Source organism: Pituophis catenifer, unplaced genomic scaffold (assembly GCF_029215685.1).
Source record: "Pituophis catenifer annectens isolate HBS135680 unplaced genomic scaffold, rPitCat1.0.hap2 SCAF_3, whole genome shotgun sequence".
NCBI lineage: Eukaryota > Metazoa > Chordata > Lepidosauria > Squamata > Colubridae > Pituophis > Pituophis catenifer.
This window is the reverse complement of record NW_027256883.1, coordinates 145,797,672-145,821,873: the sequence shown is the minus strand read 5'-3', so window position 1 is coordinate 145,821,873 and position 24,202 is coordinate 145,797,672. Positions and strand designations below refer to the sequence as shown.

Genomic DNA, 24,202 nt, shown 5'->3' with positions numbered 1-24,202 from the left:
ATGCACTAAGCAATATACTAAGCCATAATGTAGTTAGTGATGCCCTCTGAACTTGGTGGTTTTCTTGCAGACATTTCATTACCAAATTAGACAACATCATCAGTGCCCATCAGAGCATTAATATTAACAAGTTTGGTAATGAAATGTCTTCAAGAAAACCATCAATCTCAGAAAGTACCAAGGACCTCACAGTTCAACCATGAGCTAAAAATATTCTCTTTTATCCATGATGTAGTTAGTTGGCTTTTTAATAGGATATTGTGAACTGATTCAGAAACTCTGGTTTATAGATGAGTGCAATATATGTTTAAATCTATATTCATGGATTAATTTGGTAAACTAAAGCAGAGTGTATTAGAAGATCTGGTGTTCCATGCCAGTTGTAGCAAGATAAAAAAGAATAAAAAATGGTGCAATACCAAAATTTCCTCCCCAACAATTAAATCCACTAAACATGCCTTTTTGGAAAATCAATCTTGGGCAATTAAGTTAGAAAGTCAATAGATACACATTAAAAACTCATTTAATTTTAATTATTCACATAAAATCTTGCCGATGTAGCCACATACGAAGTATTTACATATAATGTGGAACACTTAAGCATAAAGTTTCTTTACTATAAATATACATATTCGAAGGACTATCATAAATACAAATAATCTACAATAATCAGAGAACTATCAATAATCAGATAGTTAAGTTTTATCTGTAAGCATTTATTGTTTGTTCCAAGTATATGCAAACATTGGCTGCAGTACTGTCTAATCGTATTGGTTTACTCAGTAGAATCCTGTTGCGATTTGCTCATTCACATTAGTATTTGTTAAGAGGAAATATGTTGCAAATCGAAGAAAATATAAAAATGTAAGCAGTACATTGCAGTTTTAAGATTATTTATTCCACTTTTATCATGCACTTGACCACGGAACAGTATTGACTGGTTTGCAGTAGGCATAGCTGATGCTTGTGCAAAAAGGAACATGCAAAATCCAACCGCCCTTAAATAAATATTAAAACAATCCAACCCACATTTACACTTACTTAGCCTCTGAAAATCTCAATAATCAGAATTTTCTCTGACTAGATGTCCTGCAAGATCAAGATTATGCTCTTATTTTAGCCACACAGTAGGTGTCACATCACAGAACATTTGCTTCTCAGTTTATCCTTCTTTCGCTGCTGCTTTGATTTCTTGCCATCCACCTGCAGACTTACATTTCTTCTCTTTTCTAAATTAAGGAGCTCTTCAAAAAGCTCCTGCACGTTATAGTTCATTTTGGCGGAGGTCTCCATGAAGGAGCATTTCCATTTCGTGGCAAGGACTTCTCCTTCACTGGTGCCCACTTCTCTTTGGGGGTTATCGCTCTTGTTTCCTACCAGTATAATTGGGACTTTCTGAATGTCTCCTTTGATCTGACAGATCTGCTCATAGATTGGCTGGAGCTCTTCTACAGATTGCCTGCTGGTCACAGAGTATACTAACATGAATGCATGGCCTTTTGAGATGGAGAGTCTCTGCATGGCAGGGAACTGATGGCTTCCGGTGGTGTCTGTGATTTGAAGAGTACAGATGCTCTTGTCACAGCTGATAACCTGGCGATATGTATCTTCAACAGTGGGGATGTATGTTTCACGGAAGGTCCCTTGTATGAAACGGAGTACCAAAGAACTCTTACCAACACCAGCAGCTCCAAACACAACCACTCGGTAATCATTACTTTGCTCTGGCATCCTGCTTGTTCAATTGGGGACCAAGGAAGAACCTTGAATTTACATGCTCCTTTGGTGAATAGGCCTGTCAAGGGAAAACAAGTTAGATATCAGCAACTGAAGTTCCAACTTGGATTTAAATTCAACAGTACCCTTCCCTCCAAAAGACAGCTTCAAGGTTTTAAGCAAGGAGCATGTTGCACAGAGATGACCTTGCCATTAGACAAAATGAAATGGCAGCTACTGGGAAGAATCACCAAAATATGGTAGAAAAATATAGATTGGTTTGGCCCTCCACAAAATCCCAATTTCTCATGTGGCCCGTTGGGAAAATTAACTGCCCAACCCTGGTCTAAACTATAGCTTAGGCAGTCTCCACCATCTTGAACATTTTCTGCATGTGTTGAATGTAATTTCCAGATACTGATTCCAAATCAGCATAACTACAGTAGAGGATTCTGATCAGTGGTGATATCCAAATTTTTTTACTACTGGTTCTGTGGGTGTGGCTTGGTAGGCGTGGTGTGGCTTGGTGGGAATGGCAGAAGGATACTGCAAAATCCCTGTTCCCACCCCATTCCAGGTGAAGGATACTACAAAATCCCCATTCCCTCCCCACTCCTGGGGGAAGGATATTGCAACCTCACTCTGGGGCCAGCCAGTGGTGGTATTTGCCGGTTCTCCGAACTGCTCAAAATTTTCGCTACCGGTTCTCCAGAACCTGTCAGAACCTACTGGATTTCACCCGATTCTGGTAGCCAAAGTCCATGCTTTTTGGGGAGGGGGAGACAAAATAGGGAAAGTTTGACCTAACGTCATAGGAAAAGTGCCTTGTATTTGTTCAGATTATTTGTTTTTCTAGCCTGATTTATCAAAGGGATTCCAAAGTTTCAGGCATAACTCCTTCTCATAACTAGCTCTCCAATTACAAAAAAAAAAAGAAAAAAAAAAAAGAAAAACCACAGATTAAAGTCCCAAACGGATGACTGAGAATCTCCATAGATCTAGAAATTAAAGGTGGAAACTACTGCATGTTCTTAAAGATATTTGGGCTACAGAGGTTGAGATAACCAAGAGTAGCAAAGACTTAACAGTATTCTATCCTTCATTACTGTCTACTAACCACGATCCAAATTTTCACAGGCCTAGATGTTCTTAATGCTAAGCCAAGCCAAAAGCTGACCGGCAACATCCCAGTTAAAGAATTGCCTATATTGTGATATAATGGAGGCCTATTTCACGGTTAGCTAACGTTAAGCAAACCACAATGTGGCTTTTTAGTTTAATGCTTCATGTACAAGCCGATCTCCAAACCACACGGTTGTCTTTTTCCATGAGCGCACAGTCCGAATGTTCATCCCTACACAGAATTGAGAATTCCCAAATTACATTCACATTACATGAAAATCAGATCTATAAAAGGTAAACAGTATCCTAGAGTCAAGCCTGATTCCTGATAACCTCATGGATACAAGGATGCAGTGATCTTAGTAATAGGATCTTGTTGCTCCCTGCTTGGGGAGACTAGAGTTCTATGATTCACTTCCTACAGGTCAACTCATCCAAATACTAACCAGGCCCAGTCATGTCTGATAAACCACCTTTAAAAAAAAAAAAGCACCAGAGGTCAATTTTTCCAGAAAGAAAAGTGGTGGAGGCGGCACAATAACTTCTGATACATGAACACTCCTTTCTCAAGCCTGCAGTACTAAATGTTTATAAGAGTATGTTTCTCAGAAACAAAGGGGGAATATCCTCTCAAGCAACGGTTAAATTGGCTTGAGATCAAGCCAACACGCGCATTTTTTCTCTCACACCCGGAGTTAGCGCCATCCACAAGAGCCCGCCCATCATCTAACCGGGATTCCAGCCAAGCGTGGATTCCGACCGTGGAAACGCGCTCACAGACCGAGCTCTCTTCCACCACCATCCCTCCAGGCCAGAGGAAACGACACGTGTTCCTCCGTCCCAACACCCAGAGAGGAGAGCAGGCCTGCCGATCATCGGGAGGCCGAAGAGCGAGGCAGACTCGGAGGCGGCAGCCCGGCCAAACACGCACCTCACGGGCAGCCAGGAGGGAGCCGAGCCGAAATCCGGTCCGGTATTGGTCGCCTCCGCGCCTTCCGCAGGCTGGGGAGGCCGGACCGCTGTCCTCACAACCGGGCTCCCTGAAAACGAGCCACCTCCAAGCCCCGGCCGTGGAGCCGCTTCCCGCCCCGGGAGAGAGTAGCCCTTCCTTGCGCTTTATTTGCCTCCCTGGCGGCGGCTCAACAGTCTGGCATCTGCCCGGTGGCCCGCCTTTTTCTCCGGCTCGGTCCGGCTGGAAAGCGGAGCGAGCAGCCAGGAGAGAGATCAGCCCAGCGCTGCCGCCGCCGCTCCGTTCATTCATTCATTCATTAAATCCCCCCCCCACCCCCGGGAACGTACCACAACCATGCAGCTAGAGTACGACGATCGTCATAAGCAGCAATAGCAGCAATGTAAATGAGTCGTTAAAAGAATCCGAACCTGGAGAGACGAGAATGAACACCAAAGCGAAACTCCGCTGAAAGAGAGACAGCTTCGGGAGAGGGTGGGGGAGCTTTGTTCCGTCCAAAGGGGGAAGACGCCTGTCCTTCTTCGGGTGAAGTTTTTAGGATTGCGGAGGGACCAAGCGGCGGCTGAGCCGGTGGGCTATAGGGAAGCGATCCCCACGGGATCTCCCCGCAGGCGACAGACCCCTCCCCTTTCTCTGTGGAAGCGAGCAGTGCGCCAAGATCAGTATGTGGGAAGTGCTATACCTGTTGAATTATCTTGCTTGGTCATTCACGGTGACACATGGAAGTAGAATCAGAGGAATGAAAGGGCAGCAGCCTTTATATATAGGCTGCTGCCCTTTCATTCCCCTGATTGTATGTGTGTGTGTGTGTGTATATATATATATATATATATATATATATAGCACAAGCACGACGCACAAAGCCGAAGACACCAGCCTGAGGATGACGAGTGAGACCTCGTTGAAACATTGCCAAATTACTCAATCTTACACGGGAAAAGACCCGAATACGCCAAGACTTGCATACCTATACCCGTGAAAATCTACGAAAACAAACAAATATATATATATATATATATATATATATATATATATATATATATATATATATGTATGTATGTATGTATGTATGTATGTATATGGAGTGTTCTTTTTTAATAAAGGGGATCTAGAATACTTCCCTCTTCCTTGCAGCAGTCCCAGCTGTCCATTATAAAACGAAATGCTAGGAGGTCCTATATTAAAGCAGCGATAAGAACCAAAGCAGTACAGGTAACTCTCAACAGTTTGTTTAGTGACTGAAGTTACAACAGCGCTGAAAAAAAAATATGTTTTTCACACTTACGACCAGGGGTGGGTTCTACTTACCTTTACTACCGGTTTGCAACGGGATCACGCTGCACAGATCACGCTCTGCAGATCGCTGATGATGACATCTGGGGCAGTGGGTGTGGCCTCCCGCCGGTTTTACTACTGGTTCTTGTGAACCGGTCCAAACTGGGGGCAACCCACCACTGTTTACGACCATTGTAACATCCCCATGGGCAGGTGATCAAAATTCAGATTTAGCAACTGGCATGTATTTATGGCAGTTGCAGTATCCCATGGTCATCTTTTGTGACCTTCTGACAAGTAAAGTCAATGGGGAAGCCACATTCACTTAACATGCTACTAACTTAACAACGGCAACAATTCACTTAACAAGTGTGGTTAAGTGTCATAAAAGGTCATAAAATGAGGCAAAATTCACTTAACTGTCTTGCGTAGCAACAAGTAGTCCTTGACTTATGACCATAATTTTTATTGCTATGTAAGACATAGGAATGTAGACCAACATAGCTCTCCTCTGCAATGTCTACCATGGGTGATTATCAACCACATTTTAGAACTACCCCCATTTCCCATCATGCACTAGCTGGGAATTTTGAAAGTTGTAGGCACAATACAATGGAAAGACACCAGGTGGAGAAGAGAGAACTTTAGACCTTTCTTTTCTGTCTCCCTTTGTTCTTCACCTATGGTTTCTAAATACCAGTCATGTGTGTAGCACTTCACAGCTGCACAGAGAAAACTTTAGATTTATTGAGCTGGAGAAAGAAGGGAAAGCACAGTGGTAAATGTGTGCAAATGCAGGCATGTATATACTAGAAAAAAGGGATGCGGTGGCTCACTGGCTAAGACACTGAGCTTGTCAATGGAAAGGTCAGCAGTTCAGCGGTTCGAATTCCAAGTGCCGCGTAACGGAGTGAACTCCCGTTACTTGTCCCAGCTTCTGCCAACCTAGCAGCTTGAGAGCACGTAAAAAATGCAAGTAGAAAAAATAGGGACCACCTTTGGTGGGAAGGTAACAGTGTTCCGTGTGCCTTTGGTGTTGAGTCATGGCAGCCACATGACCACGGAGATGCCTTCGGACAGCGCTGACTCTTCGGCTTTGAAATGGAGATGAGCACTGCCCCCTAAAGTCGGGAATGACTAGCACATATGCGCGAGGGGAACCTTTACCTTTATATACTAGAAAGTTTGAGTATACCTAGAGATAAAGGCTAGCCAGAAATAATCAGCATGAAGAAATCAGTTCAATCTCACTGATTGACTGACACATATAACCAGTTGAAATAGCAGCTCTGCTTTCTCAGTGAGAATAGATAATAAAGATTAAAATCAGAGTTCATCTCTGTAAAAGTGGACAAATATCTAAGGTTCAGCTTTTCTTAGCATAAAAACATATGTATTGACCAGATGAGCAGCATCTGTATAGTTTCTGCTTGCGATGTTGCAGGCAATCCTATATAGCAGGGTTCTCCAAACTTGGCAACTTTAAGACTTGCGGACTTCAACTCCCAGAATTCCCCAGCCAGCAAGTCCACAAACCTTAAAGTTGCCGAGTTTGGAGATCCCTGCTAATCAGAAGTGGGTTCCTCCCGGTTCGGCCGAGCCGGTAGCGGTGATGAAGCAGTTGTGAAATGAGTGACATGGTTGTTAGGAATGCTGCACGGCAGGGGTGGGTTCTAAATTTTGTTACTACTGGTTCTGTGGGCGTGGCTTATTTTGTGGGCGTGGCTTGGAGGTCATGTGACTAGGTGGGCGTAGCTAGCTGGTCATGTGACCGGGTGGCCGTGGCTATGTGTATAGGGACTACTCAGAGGGCTGAAAAAAGTCATTTCTGACAGGTCCTCGCACTTTTGACTGGTCCTCACACATATGACCATCCTCACATTTATGCCCGTGCAGCATTCTTAACAACCATGTCACTCATTTCACAACTGCTTCTCTTCACCATGGTGATAAGATAGGGCAAAAAACGTAAAATGTGAGGACAGTCGTAAGTTCGAGGACTGGTCAAAAGTGCGAGGACCAGTCAAAAATAACTTTTTCAGCCCTCTGAGTAGTCCATATGCATAAAAGGATACAGCAATAGAGAGGGATGAAGGAAGGGAAGGGAAATTAGAGTAGGAGTGAGGGTAAGAGAGGGAGGAAGAGAGGAGGAGAAGGAGAAAGGAAGAGGAAGTAGGGAGGAGAAGAAGAGAAAGTAAGAAGGAAAGAAAAGAGAGAGGTGGTAGGTTTGAGGAGAAAGATTGCTGTACAATAAAAAAGATGAAAGGGAAGAAAGCCAACCCCAAACAAATATAAAGATATTAAGATAAAGAATGAATTGTTAAACTTTAAAGAATAAAAGAGAACAAATATAAATAAATAGCAATAATTAGAAACAGACATACAAACATACAATTTATTTTCTTTGAACAGAGTATTTGGCCGGTTCACAAATTTAAACAATGTTTAGTCATTTCAATTAAATTTACAATTTCTATATTTCCTTTTTGCCATATTTATTCCTCATCTATTTTTTTAAAAAACCAATATTACCCTTCATCCTCATCTCTAATCTTAATCAAATTCAATTTTTCCCTTCTATTCTATATTATACCCCTTCCCATTGCCATCTATTTTTATATCCATCCTCACATTGGTTAATTATGTAATATTACAGTTGTTTAATATAAATTCAACATTTTAATATAAATCAATTAGTTATATAACTACCTTTTTTGTATATTAATCAATATGAACATGAATATTCCAATTATTTCCATGCAATCCAATTTCTTACAATCAATTAATTATATTTACCAATAATAATAAACCAAATAATTTCCCCCATATATTCCTCCAAACCACAACTTAACTATTTCTGCTTTCAACACAATATACAATTAATAGTATCTCAATTATTACAATTCCCTAGTTAAATAGAGCTTTTTTTCTTTTGTGTTTTAAAATCTTGAACTCTCTTTTGCCCTAAATTTCCCATTGTTTGCAGTTTTGCACCTACCTTTTTTGGTAAGGAAAAATAAAAATAAAAATAAATCTCTCTCTGCCTCATTTTGTCACGTTGCAGCAAAGACCCTGCTTTACTTTCAGTTTCGTTTTTTCAGCATAGCTAGGGGAAAAAAAATCTGCTCCAGCACTCTTTGCAGCTAGCAACAGAGCCCTCTGCAAAACAGCTGAGAGCAAATCAGCTGAGAGTCGGGAGGCCGATCTAATCAACTTGTGCTAATTAACCTATCCTGAAGCTGAAAGGGGCTGTTTTTTCTATATTTGCAGGCACCAGTCTACTAATTTGTTTTCTTTTAATACTGATCAGCTGTGGGGCGGCCCTTTGAAGCCCCCAGCAAGAGTTTAAACAGTTTTTTTTCTCTCTAGCCATCAGCTGGGACTCAGGAGGCAACAATAGATTGGGAGTGGGCAGGGTAAGCCAACAGCGACCAGGCTGGGAACCGGTTTGGGGGCGTGGCCAGCCAATCTTATTACCGGTTCTCCGAACTATTAAATTTTTTTTACTAGAACCGGTGTGAACTGAGAGCAACCCACCACTGCTGCACGGGCATAAATGTGATGGTCATAAGTGTGAGGACCAGTCAAAAGTGCGAGGACCTGTCAGAAATGACTTTTTTCAGCCCTCTGAGTAGTCCCTATACACATAGCCATGGCCACCCAGTCACATGACCAGCTAGCCATGCCCACCCAGTCACATGACCTCCAAGCCACGCCCACAAAACAAGCCACGCCCACAGAACCGGTAGTAACAAAATTTAGAACCCAGCCCTGCTGCTAATATATCATAAACAACTATCTATCTCTCTTACTGTGAGCTGCTAGGAGAGGACTGCTATTGCTAAACAGCATATTTCCTTTGATTTTTACTCATGGGTTATTTATTTGCATTTAAAAAGCAGACAGATTAATTACAGCTCTGTATCTTGGCTTGATTTTCAAAGGTTTTCTATTATTTATTATTCAGGGCAGCTGCACTTCTTCAGCTACTAAAAGCAACACATTATTGTATTTCCCCAGAATAAAGATGCACTAAGATGTGTAGTAAATATATTATCTTTTCCTTTAACCAGGCCCAGGCTGGAGAGAGAAAATATATAATTTCTGCTCTGCTTCCCTTTATGTATTGCAAAACATAGATCCAGCTTTTTAGGCTCTTCATTTAAAGACACAGATTAGCAATTTTCTTTGTAGGGCACACCCATTTCCCCCCCTTAAAAATGGTATTAACCATGCTGCAGGTTAAGATTGCTTGCCTTTCTAATTGGCCCATCTAATCTCCTATGCTTTTAACAGCTGCCTGATATGCAAAAATTACTATACCGGGGAAGAATTGGAAACAAATAGGCTGAACATAATGGGGAGGAAATCTAACCCCGGTTTGTCCTTATTTGCATATCTGCTTGTTAAAGTCACAAAAAATGTGATTGGACACTGCTAAAGAAGGTTAATTCTGGACTCAAATCTGTTTTATAATTTCCTAATGTTTTTGTCCCCTTCTACTTTCTACATGATTTCCAGGAGTTAGACTTCCTTCAGATGGGGTGCTATGTTGCAATACAGGTAGTCCCTGACTTACGACCACAACTGAGCACCAAATTTCTGTTGTTAACTGAGACATTTGTTAAGTGAGCTTTGCCCCCTTTCTTGTCACAGTTGTTAAGCAAATCGCTGCAGTTGATAAGTTAGTAACACGGTTGTTAAGTGAATCTGGCTTCCCCATTGGCTGGTCAAAAAGCTGCAAAAAGTGATCACATGATGTTGGGACATAGCAATGGTCGTAACCAGGGGTGAAATGCTCCCGGTTCGGACTGGATCGCCCGATCCGGTAGTGATCCGGTAGTTCCAAGCTGAGTAGCCTGATTGGCAGAGGCTTTTAAAAGAAAAAAAGCCTCTGCCGATCAGGCAACTCAGCTGGGATCGTCAGAGCCTTTTGAAAGCATTTTTTTACAACCTCTTCATCGAAGAGGTTGTAGAAAAATGGTTTTAAAAGGGGAAAAAAAATTGGCCACGCCCACCCAGTCACATTAACACCCCCCCCACAAACCATGTCCATAGAACCGGTAGTAACAAATTTTAGATTTCACCACTGGTCGTAACTATGAACCAGTAGCCAAGTATCTGGTTTTTGAACGCATGATTCTGGAGCTGCTACAAAGATCATTAAGTATGAAAAATGGTCATAAGTCCATTTCTTTCAGTTTCATTGTAACTTTGAACAGTCACTAAATGGACTGTTGTAAATCAAGGACTACCTGTTCAGGGAGTTATTTTCTCCCAGTTTGCAGCCTTCCCAGTTTTTCCATTTCCTAATTTGAAAATGCCTAAAGGAAGGATGTCTTCTTTGGGACGGAATAGAAGCGCAACCATCCAGGGAGACCCAGACGGCTGGAGAGAGGTTGGTAGAAAGAAACACTTTATATTTTTTTTTCCTCCAAATTTTTTCCTCCAATTAATGAGAATGGAGGGAAACTCTGATTAAATGATGGATTCAGCACCATGGTAGACCTTTCTTTCACTTTAGCTCAGAGAGCTATGGATCCCCAGAATACCTTCTTACCTTTAAAGTGCTCCATGGCTTAGGACCTGAGTATTTTGTTAGATCAGGCGCAGGAACAGAAGACGTGACCAGCTCGATACATGTAACAAACTTTATTTACATAGTAACAAGTAAAAGAAGACTGCTGGCGCGCTGCCGGAGCTCTCCTTATATTCGCTCCCGGCAGACGCACCGCCCCTAGACAGGGATTCAAATCTCCCGCCCGATGGCTGGCAGCCAATCAGGGCGGATGCCCTTATATGGACATAACACTCCTCCCCCCTTAGTCTGAACTGTCAATCTCGTTTACAAAAGTCACGTAGTCGCGCAGGTACGTAGGACGCCTCGGCACCCTAGCTGACCTGCGCAGTCTCACTTGTTCTCCGTCTCCGACCTGGATGGACGGGGCTCTGTCGTCTCCGGGCTCCCTCTCCGGAACCGGGCTTGGTTCGGCTGTCGAGTGAGCGGGGTCACCCCCAGCGCCTCCGGCCGGACCGCAGACCTTGGGTGGCTGGTTCTGGTGGTCTTCTTCCTGGCCTGTGGATCTGTTTCCTCGTCTCGGTGGCTCGGTTCCGACCCGGGAAAAGCGTCTGAGTCTTGGTAAGTCCATCGTTTGCTCCTCCCTGGTCTCCCGGGCGCTGCGGTTCGGTTGCGGTTCGGCCTGGTGCCGGGTGGGTGGTGGTTCTGTTTGGTGCCCTCTGGACCGGCCCGCCGGCTGCGGGAGGTGCTGGCCCGTGTTGCGTTGTCCGACCTCGCAGGGGTGGTGTTGGTCTGCTAGGTCGGGCTGGCGTTGGTCTACCCTGTCTGGTCGGTGGTTGTCGACCTGGTCGGGCTGTTGTTGCGGCACTACCTCTGCGGGGCGGCGGAGGTCTCCCTTGCCGGGGTGGTGCAGGTCTACCTGGCCGGGTTGTTGTCGGCTTTCCCTTCCCCCTAGTCCCTGGTCTACCGTTGGGTGGTGCCTGGGGTCATCCGGGTCGGGGTGTTGTTTCCTGGCTGCCTCTTGTGATGGGCGGGGGTCCCTCTCGCCGGGGAGTCGAGTGCCACCCTTGCCCATAGGTTTGGGGGTGCCCGTCTTGGATGGGTCCCGGTCTACTCGCCTGGAACTGCAGTCTCCCTTGCTGGGCTGGCATGGGCTGCTGTAACTGGTGGGGTGCGCTGCTCCTCCTCTGGGCAGGTCCCGGTCTACCTGCGGGCTGGGTTGGTGGTCCTTGGCCTTGCCGTGCCTGGTGCCCACCTGGCTGGGTTGGTGGTGCCATCCCCCGTGCGGTTGGCCCCGGTCTACCTCGCTGGGCTGCCGGTGTGACAGCATTTGGTAGTGGGCTGGGCCAACCTTGTCGGGGTGGTGCTGCTCTGCCTCGCAGGGGTGTGGTAGGCCTACCTCGTCAGGGTGTTGTAGGCCTACCTCGTCGGGGTGTTGTAGGCCTACCTGGTCTGGGTGTGGTAGGCCTACCTCGCCGGGGTGTTGGAGGCCTACCTCGTCGGGGTGTTGTAGGCCTCCCTCGTCAGGCTGGTTTTCATGTGCCCCCCCCCACCTTTTTCGGAGTTGGTCGATGTGGCGTCTCGTGAACTGTCCATCTTCCAACTCAACGATGTAGGATTTGGGCCCGGTTGTGCTGGCAATTTTCCCCTTCAGCCACTTAGGAGAGCCGCTGAAATTCAGCGCGAAGATTGAATCTCCTTTGCTGAAGGCGCGAAGCGGGCGGCTGGCGGTTGCGGTCACTTCCGGGCTGTATTGGGGGTGCAGCCGGTCCAAAGGTGACCTCAACCTTCTGCCCATCAACAGTTCGGCCGGGCTCTTGTGGGTGGTGGCGTGTGGCGTGATGTGCTGTGTGAGGAGGAAGTTGTCTATGCGCTCTTGCCAGTCCCCCGGGCCCATCTTGGTGAGGGCCTCTTTGGTCAGCCGGACCATGCGTTCGGCTTGTCCGTTTCCGGCCGGCCTGTAAGGGGCGGACAGGGCGTGGCGGATGCCCAGTCCTGCCAGGAAGGACTCCATGGCCAGGGATGTGAGCTGGGGGCCGTTGTCTGAGACCAGCACATCCGGTAGGCCGTGTGTGGCAAACAGGCGGCGCAGGGCTCGGATGGTTGCTTCAGTTGTGGTAGATGCCATCGGCACCACCTCGAGCCATTTGGAGAAGGCATCTACCACGATGAGGAGGTGTCGCCCTTGCATCGGACCCGCGAAGTCAATGTGGATCCTCGACCAGGGGTTGCTGGGGGTCTCCCACTTCGCGACTTCGGATTGCGGCGGCGCTGGGCGAACTTCTTGGCACGGGTCACATCTGGAGACCCATTGTTCAATGTCTTTGTCCATGGAGGGCCACCAGACATAACTCCGTGCCAGGGCCTTCATGCGGACGATGCCCGGGTGCCCCTTGTGTAAGGTTTCCAGCGTCCGCCGTTGCAGGGTGCCAGGAATCAGCACCCTGTCTCCCCATAGCAGGCAGCCTTTGATGGTGGACAGCTCCTCCTGTTTCCTTGCGAACGGGCTGAACCTTTCCTCTGGCTTTTCCGCTGGCCACCCTCTGAGGATCCAGGACTTCACTTGGCGGAGTGTGGGGTCCTTTTGGGTGTGGACGGCCACATCTGCGGATGACACCGGGCAGCTGGCGTCGTCATCAATGTGAAGTAGGTGGAGCGTGGGGGCTGGGTCCTCGACCGGCTTCCTCGACGGGCATCTGCTGAGGGCGTCAGCGTTCCCTATGGCTGTGCCTGGCTGGTGCACGAGCCTATAGGAGTAGCCAGCTAGGAAGATGGCCCATCTCGTCATTCTTGGGGACATGAAGGTCGGGGTTGGTTGGTCGCCTGCGAGGAGTCCCAGGAGAGGCTTGTGGTCTGTGACTATGGTGAAGCGTCTTCCGTAGAGGTATTCGTGGAAGCGCTTCACTCCAGCCACGATGGCCAGGGCTTCTTTGTCCAGCTGGCTATAGTTCCGTTCTGCGCCGGACATAGTCTTTGAAAAGTACGCGATTGGGGCTTCCGAGCCATTGGGCAGTTCGTGGCTGAGGACTGCCCCCACCCCGTAAGGCGACGCGTCGCAGGTCAGTCTGATGGGGAGCGTCTCGCTGTACTGGATGAGGACGCTTTTGGACGTCAATAGTCCTTTGATGGCCCGGAATGCCGCTTCCTCTTCCTGGCCCCACTTCCAGGAAGCCGATTTCCCCAGCAGGCGGTGGAGTGGCTCAGCAACTGTGGCTTTCTGTTTTAAGAAAATGGCGTAGAAGTTGAGCAACCCAAGGAAAGCCTGAAGCTCCGTTTTGTTTTTTGGGCTTGGAGCTTCATGGATTGCTTCCACTTTTGATTTGGTGGGGTGTATGCCTGTGCTATCAATGAGGAAGCCCAGGAACTCGACTTCCTGTACTCCTATGATGCACTTGTCCCGCCTGACCCTCAAACCCTTGTCCTTGAATCGCTGCAGGACAAGCCTGAGCCTTTCAAGGAGTTGGGGTCTCGAGTCACCGGAGATGAGCACATCATCGAAGTAAGGCACCACCCCTGGAACGCCTTGGAGAAGGCGTTCCATCATGGATTGGAATATGCCAGGGGCAGCGCTGACTCCAAATTGGAGGCGGTTACATTTAAATGCCCCTCTGTGCGTGACAATTGTCTGAGCCTCCGCCGTTTTGTCATCCACTGGCAGTTGCTGGTAAGCCTGGGCCAGGTCCAGTTTCGCGAAAATTGATCCAGATCCCAGGGAATGCAGCAGGTGTTGCACCACTGGGACTGGGTATGCGCTCTGTGCCAACGCCTTGTTGATGGTACAACGGTAGTCAGCACAGATGCGCACAGACCCATCATGCTTCAGTGGGGTCACAATGGGGGTCTCCCATGAGGCATGATCGATCGGTTCCAGTACGCCCTGGGCGATCAGCTTATCCAGCTGTTCATCTACTTTCGGCCGCAGGGCAAATGGAACTCGGCGGGGCTTGAGCCTGATTGGGGTGATTCCCTTGTCCAGATTAAAGGAGATTGGCCTCCCCACAAATTTCCCCAGCTTACCATCGAAGACTTCTTTGAACTCTTCGATGATGGAGTCGAGTTCGTCCCTGCGGATCTCGTGGATGCCCTGAAGTGAAAGTCCTAGAGGCTTGAACCACTCCACGCCCAGCAGGTTCGGTCGGCTGTGCTGCACGATGGTGATGGGCAGCTTTCCATCGAAGTCGTTGTACTTCACATGGATGGTTGCTCTGCCTAGGATGTCGATGGGGTTTCCATTAAAGTCCACAAGTTTGTCTTTCGGGGCTTTCAGCTGGGTCCTTTTGTATGCCGGTTTCAGCTGTTGTAGGTGCTGCCAGTCCATGATGGAGAAGGCGGATCCGGAGTCTACCTCCATCTTGCACGGAGACCCCTCTGCTAGCAGCGTCACGTGGAACTTGGTGGTCCCCTCGTCGCTTGTGTGAGCAATGGTGGTGGTCTGGTGCACCGTTCTGTTTCGGGGATATTCCTCCTCCCCGCGCCGGGACTGGTTTGAGGACCGTTTGGATGTCCTCTGGTTATCTTTGCGATTTTCCCGGAATCGCGGTCTGGGCGGCTCCGGGGCTGGGTCTGTGGCTCTGCAGGCCTCGGCGATGTGGCCCCTCTTCAGGCATCGGCGGCAGGTCGCGTCCCTCCATCTGCAGGTCGCTCTGGGGTGGTCGCCTCTGCAGCTGCCGCATCGCTCTCCGCGGTCGCCATGCGGTGGGGTTTCCCGCCTGGGAGGGCGGGACACCTTGTGGACGGCCATTTCCTCATCAGACTCGGATTGAGTGGTTGCCTCGTCCGATGAGGTTGGGCCCGACTTGTGGATCTTATGGATCCCTCTTGCTTTTACCATTGCAGCGGCTGCTTGTTCGGACGTTTCCGCTGCTGTTGCCTCGTCGAGGACGTCTTTAAGCGGAATCTTCTTCCTGCTGAGGAATTTCTTCTGCAGCCCCACATCTCGCATTCCAAACACAATGCGGTCCCGGATGGCATTGTCCACATTGTCGAACTCACAGTTGGCAGCGAGTTGGCGGAGCGCTGCCACGAATTCTTTGATTGATTCACCTTCCCGCTGGTTTCTTTGCTGGAAGGTGAACCTGTTTGCGATGGGGGTGCCTGTAGGTGCATAGTGCTCCTGTAAGACGTCCTGCAGGTCATTCCAGGACATCTCCTCGATGTCCCTAGGTGCCACGAGGTCCATCGCCATCTCTAAGACGTCCGATCCGCAATGAGCCAGGAAGAGGGCTCTTTTCCTCTCATCATCGAGGTTCTGGTATCCATTGCCTCGCAGGAACTGCCGGAATCGGACCATGTATGACCTCCACTTCTCCCGGGATGGGTCGAACGGGTTCAGCGCGGTCATCGGGGCTTGCGGGGTAGCCATTCTGGAAGTCGCTGTGGTGAGGTGACTTCAGCTCTTTGGGCGATCGTGCCGTGAGTCTTTCTCAGGTTCTCTTCTCTAGTCCTTCGTCGCCAGTGTTAGATCAGGCGCAGGAACAGAAGACGTGACCAGCTCGATACATGTAACAAACTTTATTTACATAGTAACAAGTAAAAGAAGACTGCTGGCGCGCTGCCGGAGCTCTCCTTATATTCGCTCCCGGCAGACGCACCGCCCCTAGACAGGGATTCAAATCTCCCGCCCGATGGCTGGCAGCCAATCAGGGCGGATGCCCTTATATGGACATAACAATTTACGAGACCACCTGCTGCAACCGATAACCTCCCACCAACCAATACGCTCTCACAGAGTAGGCCTACTCATAGTACCATCATTAAAACAATGTCGTCTAGTAGTTCCAAGGGAGAGAGCCTTCTCTGTGGGGGCACCTACTCTTTGGAACAGAATACCCCCTGGAATACGAATAATCCCAGATCTTCGCACTTTCAGACATGCCCTGAAGACCTTTCTGTTTCAACAAGCAGGGCTAGCATAAACATCTAAATTCTATGCCAAGGTCTTAGATGCACTAAGTTGACTCAATTTATTATTTACTGTTTATAAAAAAAAAAAATATTATAGGTATATGAAATCTTATTCTGTTCACCGCCCAAGTCCTTCGGGAGAAGGGCGGTATAGAAATTCAATAAATAATAATAATAATAATAATAATAATAATAATAATAATAATACCTGATTTCAGGATATTTTTGATCGAAGTTTTTTTCTTGCTGCCTTAGAAAGTTTCTTACTGTTACTGATTTTTTTTTTTTTGCTCTGTCCTCATTATCCTGAATGTTTCTACTGATCCTGTATCCACAAATGCTTTTGGTAAGAGGGATTTTTTCAGCTGCAGTTTTCAGCTGCCTTCTGCTGGAGAGAAAACACTAACCTTCAATTAACGTTCAGAAGATAGCACAACTTCAGTACGAAACTGAAAATGGAGACGACTTTAAGTCAATGGGGGTGGGGGGTGGGGAATGGAAGCTATAATGGGAATTTAACTGGCATTTTAGTTGGAATTCTAAGCCCGTTCAGCCCAATTAAATTCTTGAGCTATGTAAAGATAGTACAAAACAATTAAAGGTTCCTAAACAGAATTATTTTTCTTTTCTATACTACAGTCTTTAAAATACTCAAGAGCTGGCAGCATTTATTGAAGGTTGCCTCTTTCTCTGCATGCTCCAACTGCTACTTAATTGGCCTTGGGTGGCTGCATTATCAAGAACATTAATTTTAAAAGCTAACTTACTTTAAACGTTAACCTTTTCAGGGTTCTTTACAGAGCTGCAAAACTGGTTTCTAAATCTGCTTGTTCATCTGGTGATGGGAAGATACGATAACGAAAAGTACCGGTCTGGAAACCAGAAGACTGTGAGTTCTAGTCTCGCCTTAGACATGAAAGCCAGATCGATGATCTTGGGCCTCTCACTCTCTCTCGGACCAATCCACCTCACAGAGTTGTTGTTGGAGCGGGGCAACAGGAGGATCAAGGAGTATTAGGTACCCTCACCGCAGGGGTGGGTTATAAATTTTTTTACTACCGGTTCTGTGGGTGTGGCTTATTTTGTGGGCGTGGCTTGATGGTCATGTGACAATTCTTTAGGATTTAGCAGAGGTACTGGTCTACCAGGCTTTTAACTGCTTGCAGAGCTGTACCAGTCTACCCATTTGTTTTTGGAGCGCACCAGTCTACCCATTTGTTTTTGGAGTGTTCCGGTCTACCACCACACTGCCTTTTACCGCTGATCAGCTGTAGGGCGGCCCTTTGAAACCCCGCGGCAAGAATTTAAACAGTTTTTTTCTGTTTTCTAGCCAATCAGCTGGGACTCGGGAGGCAGTGAATAGATTGGGGCGGGGCCAGATAGAGGTGGTATTTACCAGTTCTCCGAACTACTCAAAATTTCCACTACCGGTTCACAAGAACTGGGGAGAACTGGTAGCAACCACCACTGGTTCACCGCCTTGTGGTTGGAGACCCTTTGCCCACATTCATCCACACTGGTATTTTGATAAAGGTAGTCCTTGACTTACGACTGGCTGTTTAGCGAGTGATCAAATTTATGACAGACCCCGAAAAAAGGATTCAAAGTCCTGATGACCACCCCTTATGGCAGTGATGGCAAACCTATGGCATGCGTGCTGGAAGTGGCAAGCAGAGCCATCTCTCGGGGCATACCAGCCGTCGCTGGTCTTCACAGGAGCGCCAGAAACCGGAAGAGCAGCTCCCTGGTGCACATGCAAGTGCCAGGAAGCTGAGCTTTCGGTTTCCGGCATACACTTGTGCGCTGGTCACCTGGTCTTCCAATTTCTGGCGTGCACACGCGTGCAAAGACCAGCTGGCCAGTACGCATGCACATGCCGGAAAATGGAAGCTCAGCTTTCCAGTGTGCGCATGCATGCCAGGGAGCTGCTCTTCTGGTTTCTAGCAGTCCCCCCCGTGTGCACACTCCCGTTTTGGCACTCAGTGTCGAAAAGGTTCACCAACACTGCCTTATGGTCACATGACCACATTTTGGCCACTTGGCAATCGAACTGCATTTATGGACATTTGCAGCACCCTGCAGCCCTGTAACCCTGATTTTTGATATTTTTTGCCAGAAATTGCTATTTACTCCCAGCAAAAAAACAACTCATAGCGAACAATGTTTGTTTAATAGCTGCAACATTCACTTTACAATCGCTGTGTTCACCTAATGACTGACGTAAAAAAGGTGAAATCGGGCATGCTCGCGTGACCTGCTTTATACCCTCACGATGTATGACTGAAATTGTCAGCTTGATTGTAGTCATAAGTCAAAGAGCTCCTGTTCTTGCTGTCAGCTCCTATGATCCAGCTTGTTTCAATAGCGTGTGGGCTGAGTGAAGCTGGTCACGATCAATGCTGATTAATCTTGCTGACGGCTTTCTTCCTCAGAGAACTGGAGGACATAACCATGGTGACTGAAAGCCTTTCGTGCCCGCCCTTTGAAGAGAGCGCTTTTCTATGCATTGACTGAAAGCTACAGAAAAGCTCCCTCCCTCCCTCCCTCCCTCCCTTTTAATGGACACCAATGCATATAAATATTCACTCCCTTATAGAGTTACTGATATGCTTCTGTTCACACACACACACACGCACACACACACACACACACACACACCATGCAATACCACCTTGCTACTTAAATGAGAAAACATGGTTAGTTAGACAATAATAATCCCCAGTGACATCACCATTAAAATGCCCATTGTGTATAATGTGAAGGTTGGATGCTATGTCTCCAGGAGAACAACGTGAGAGGAATTTAATAGGAGCACAGAGGATCATGCCATAAATCACAAAAGTCTCTCTACATTTGTTGGATTAAGTTTTTCCAGTCAAGTTAGGAGTGGCTTTTCATGGAATTATTTTAACAGTTGTTGCATTGAGAAAGTGTCTCCAAGTTTAGGCACCTTTTAGCATACAAGCTCTGTCTGAGCAAAACATTTCCTAATGGAGAGTATTTTTATCTCTGCATGCACAGGATGTGTCAATAAAGTTGGTGTGCCTATTGATTCCTTTCTTTTAGATTAGGTTGGTTAAGCCATACCCAGAAATGAAGGTTCATTAGCAGTTCCAACCAAATTGTGATGCCTGAGTACTTATGGCTTTTCTTGTCCCTTTTCCCACTGATCCCTTCCCTAACCTACAGCTATTATTTCAGGTTGGTTATAGACAACATGGAGAAAACAATTAAAAAGACAGGAGAGGGGATGGTTGCTGAGTCCAAGATTCACTTATTATGCTAACTCCAGTCTTCCTTCTCTCTAAAGGCTTTTGGCATGTGGACTTAAAAAACTGGAATTGTCAAAAAGGACAATATTATGTAGAAAAGTTAGGGAGCTGAAGCTCTTGGGTTGGGAAAGACTATGATAAGATACCAAGTCACAATTTGTGAATTCACCAATATGATACCTAACAAACCACATTATATCTTAATGTGATGTGTGAACTTACGGTAGTTATCATTTAGTCCAACAATTCTAAGGTAAAAATCAATTTCTAGGTTCCCATTTTATCATGAGAATGATTTACTGAAAATGATTTACTGTATTGTATTCCCATTCCCACAACACATTTAACTGGATCAATAAGAGTGATGGGAACACCAGAAAGGAGTTAGTTGACTTAATTATCTATTTTCCAGGGGATAAGTTAAATTCCAGGGGATTAGATCCTGTCAAACTCCTATTCCAACTAGGCAGTCATTTTCTGATAATGCTAAACTCATCTCTCTTATTTTGTGTACTTAGTCCTCCAAAAACAGTGATAAGAGCTAGAAAGTAAATATATCTGGAAATACAAACCTCTGTAATGCAAAACTCTGTACCAAAGTCTAGTAGTCCAGAACGTGCCTGCATGATCAAATAAAAATTTACTGATCTTCTGGTGCTAAAACTCATGGGCTCGCCAGGCACTTTCTGGAGGACATAAGCAGGGCTTCTATTTCCCAATTGGTGACTTGATTCAATTGTTGGTGTGACAGCACACTGTCAGTAGCGCCCTAAGGATTGACTGCCTGGATTAAGCATGCTGAGGGAACAGACCCTCTGTGACATCTCTTTGACAATCTAGGTTGAGATAGCAGACATTGTTTTGACAGGAGTGCTACAAAGCTTGGTCCATGCTGAGCCCCAATGCTCTCTTGGGATCATTTTAGTCTTCTGCTTAAGCTATTTTAATATCAGTAAAATATAAGCTACCTCCAAGCACATGTCTCATCACCAGGCTTACTATGGATTATTCAGAGGAGCTCTAGGCACAGATACAGAATTAGCCATCCTAAAATGGGCTGCACAGTTGTTATAACAGCACTAGAAGGAATGAAGGTCATTCTGATTAAACTCCTCTCTGTTTCAGATGTCTAGAAGAATTAGAGAAATAATTTATCTTCTGTCATTCCACTCACCACTTAAGCAGCCGCTCTGCAAAAATTATGGGGGACCCAGTTGAGAGGAATTTAGATGGAAGAGGGCAATGAAGCATGCTTACTCCTTTCTTGTAACAGTAAGGCGTTTTTGGCTAAATTGTTGCTGGATCTGAATTTTTCTTTGCTAGATCTAAAATCCTTGTGTGTGTGTGTTTGCTTAGGTTAATCCTAAAAATCAAGCTGAAAGCCGAACAAGGTGAATGAGTCCCTAGTTCTTAAACTAAAGGAGAGAGCGAGAAGACAAGAAGAGTTTTAATGTGTCCTGAAGGAAGCACATCATACTTTGGCCTTCAGATTGTAAAAAAGAAAAGCATCTTTACTCTATAGCCGGGGTTGCGGTTGATACCCCCAGGTTTATGGTTATGGGGGACTTCAACCTGCCATCTGTCGGAGAAACGTCTATGGCGGCTCGGGAGTTCTTGGCTTCCATGACGGCCTTGGACCTGACCCAATTAGTTCAAGGCCCTACTCACTTGGGGCGACATACTCTGGACTTGATTTTTGTCTCTGGTCAGTGGCAGAGTGATCTGGAAAGAGGGGATTTAGTCATCGAGCCCTTGTCATGGTCTGATCACTCCCTCCTTCGCATGGACTTTCGAACCGCTACACCCTGCCGCAGGGAGACAGAACCGAATAGGTGGTTCCGTCCCAGGCGCCTGATGGACCCGGATAGGTTCCTGATGGAGCTTGGGCCATTCCCTGAGGCTCTGGCTCATGGTGGGACTGAAGAGCTGGTGGCCGCCTGCAATAGGGTGGCCGCCAGAGCTCTGGATCGTGTCATGCCTTTGCGGCCTCTGACCCGGTGCCGATCTCAACTGGCTCCCTGGTTCTCCGAGGAGCTGAGAGAGATGAAGCGCCGGAAAAGACGCCTGGAGAGTGATTGGAGGGCCAGTCGCTCCAAATCTGACCGAACACTGGTGAGGTCTCATAGTAAGACTTACCTAGTGGCGATAAAAGTGGCAAAATTTAATTATTTTTCCGCTCTTATCAGGTCTGCAGAGATCCGCCCAGCTGCCCTGTTTAGGGTGACCCGCTCCCTCCTTCATCTGGGAGCGAGGGAAGACCCCTTGCAGGGCAGGGCTGAGGATTTTGTGCAATTCCTGCATGACAAAGTCACTCAGATTCGGGAAGGTCTGAACTCTGATTGGGTAGATCCGGATGGACTGATGGAGGGGAATCTTGAGAATGTTATCTGGGAGGGGTTTGACCCTGTGACTTCCGAGGACGTGGACAGGATTCTGGGGAGGCTTAGCACTACCACATTTATTGGATCCGTGTCCCTCCTGGTTGGTGCTGGCCTCCCAGGAGGTTACACGAGGCTGGCTCCAGGGGATTATTAACGCTTCTTTGAGTAAAGGTTACTTCCCCCCTCTTTGAAAGAGGTGGTGGTGAGGCCTCTCCTCAAGAAGCCTTCTCTGGACCCGGCTGTATTAGCGAATTACCGCCCAGTCTTCAACCTTCGCTTCGTTGCGAAGGTTGTTGAGAGTGTGGTGGTGCGACAACTTCCCCAGTATCTGGATGAAGCCGATTATCTAGACCCATTGCAGTCGGGCTTCAGGCCAGGGCACAGCACTGAAATGGCATTGGTCGCATTGGTCGATGATCTCTGGAGGGCTCGGGTTGCTCCTCTGTCCTGGTCCTATTAGATCTCTCAGCAGCTTTTGATACCATCGACCATGGTATCATGCTGCGATGATTGGAGGGGTTGGGAGTGGGGGGTGCACCGTTTTGCGGTGGTTCTCCTCCTTCCTCTCCGACCATGTGCAGTTTGTGTTGGCAGGGGGGCAGAGGTTGACCCCGAGGCACCTTGTATGTGGGGTGCCACAAGGGTCAGTCCTCTTGCCCCTTCTGTTCAACATTTATGTGAAGCCGCTGGGCGAGATCATCCGTGGTTTCGGGGTGAGATTCCATCAGTATGCTGATGATACTCAGCTGTACATCTCCATCCCGAACCACCCCAATGATGCCCTTGATGTGATGTCCCGGTGCCTGGAGGCCGTGCGGATCTGGATGGGGAGAAACAGGCTCAAACTCAACCCCTCCAAGACTGAGTGGCTGTGGCTTCTGGCGGCCCAGTATAGTCAGCTGGCACCATCACTGACTATTGGGGGTGAAAGCTTGGCTCCCACAGAGAGGGTTCGCAACTTGGGTGTTCTCCTGGGTGCACAGCTGTCTTTGGAAGATCATATGATGGCCGTGGCCAGGGGAGCTTTTTATCGGGTTTGCTTGGTACACCAGTTGCGTCTCTTTCTGGACCGAGATGCCCTGCGCAGTCACTCATGCCCTCGTCACGTCACGTCTGGACTACTGCAACGTTCTCTACATGGGGCTCCCCTTGAAGAGCAGTTGGAGGCTCCAGCTGCTCCAGAATGTGGCCGCGTGGGTGGTTATGGGTGTGACTCGGCGTACCCATGTAACACCCCTCCTGCGTGAGCTGCACTGGCTTCCATTGGTCTTCCGAGTGCGATTCAAGCTGTTGGTTACCACCTTTAAAGCGCTCCATGGCTTAGAACCGGGGTATATACGAGACCACCTTCTGCCAGCAACAACCTCCCACCGGCCAAGATGCTCCCACAGAGAGGGGCTCCTCAGGGTGCCGTCGGCCAAACAATGCTGACTGGCGACACCCAGGGGGAGAGCCTTCTCTGTGGGGGCACCAGCCCTTTGGAATGAGCTGCCCCTAGAGCTTCGTCTTAGCCCTGACCTGCACACTTTTCGCCGCACCCTTAAGACCCTTCTGTTTCAGCAAGCCGGACTGGCCTAATATGAATTTTAAATGGGTGTAGGTGTGTTTTAAATTGATGGCCAAATTTTATATATCTGATTTTAATTGGTTTTAAATTTTATAAATTCATGTGTTTTAATATGGCTGTACACCGCCCTGAGTCCCTCGGGAGAAGGGCGGTATAGAAATTTAATAAAACTAAACTAAAACTAAACAAGGTCAAGTCAAGACTCATTCAATCCTGGGAGCCTCAACTAATGAAAGTATCTAACAGAGGTGTTTTTGGGAGAGGTTAGAAAGCAATTGTCTTGGGGACATGTGCTATCACCACTGAAAATGGAAAGGAAGAAGTTTAAAATACATTTTCAAAACCATTCTATCGTCACCATCTTATCCTGGGATCGATTTCAGAAACGTTACCCCTTATTTTTAAATGTACTTTAAGATTACTTTTCTCTAAGAAAAAGCAGTCTTTTACAACTCTGACAGCTTTTCTCTTTTACTG

The 24,202-nt window shown here is 47.1% G+C and overlaps 1 protein-coding gene across 1 annotated transcript; it reads right to left on the bottom strand.

Annotated features, from left to right (window-relative positions):
• Positions 1 to 788: 788 nt before the first annotated feature.
• DIRAS3 (DIRAS family GTPase 3) lies at positions 789 to 3,794 on the bottom strand. Its single transcript, XM_070939470.1, has 2 exons — positions 3,770 to 3,794; positions 789 to 1,795 (listed from the first exon to the last, which is right to left on the bottom strand). Exon 2 carries the CDS (start codon positions 1,729 to 1,731, stop codon positions 1,135 to 1,137), a length of 597 nt encoding a protein of 198 aa, XP_070795571.1. The 5' UTR covers positions 1,732 to 1,795; positions 3,770 to 3,794; the 3' UTR covers positions 789 to 1,134.
• Positions 3,795 to 24,202: the final 20,408 nt, after the last annotated feature.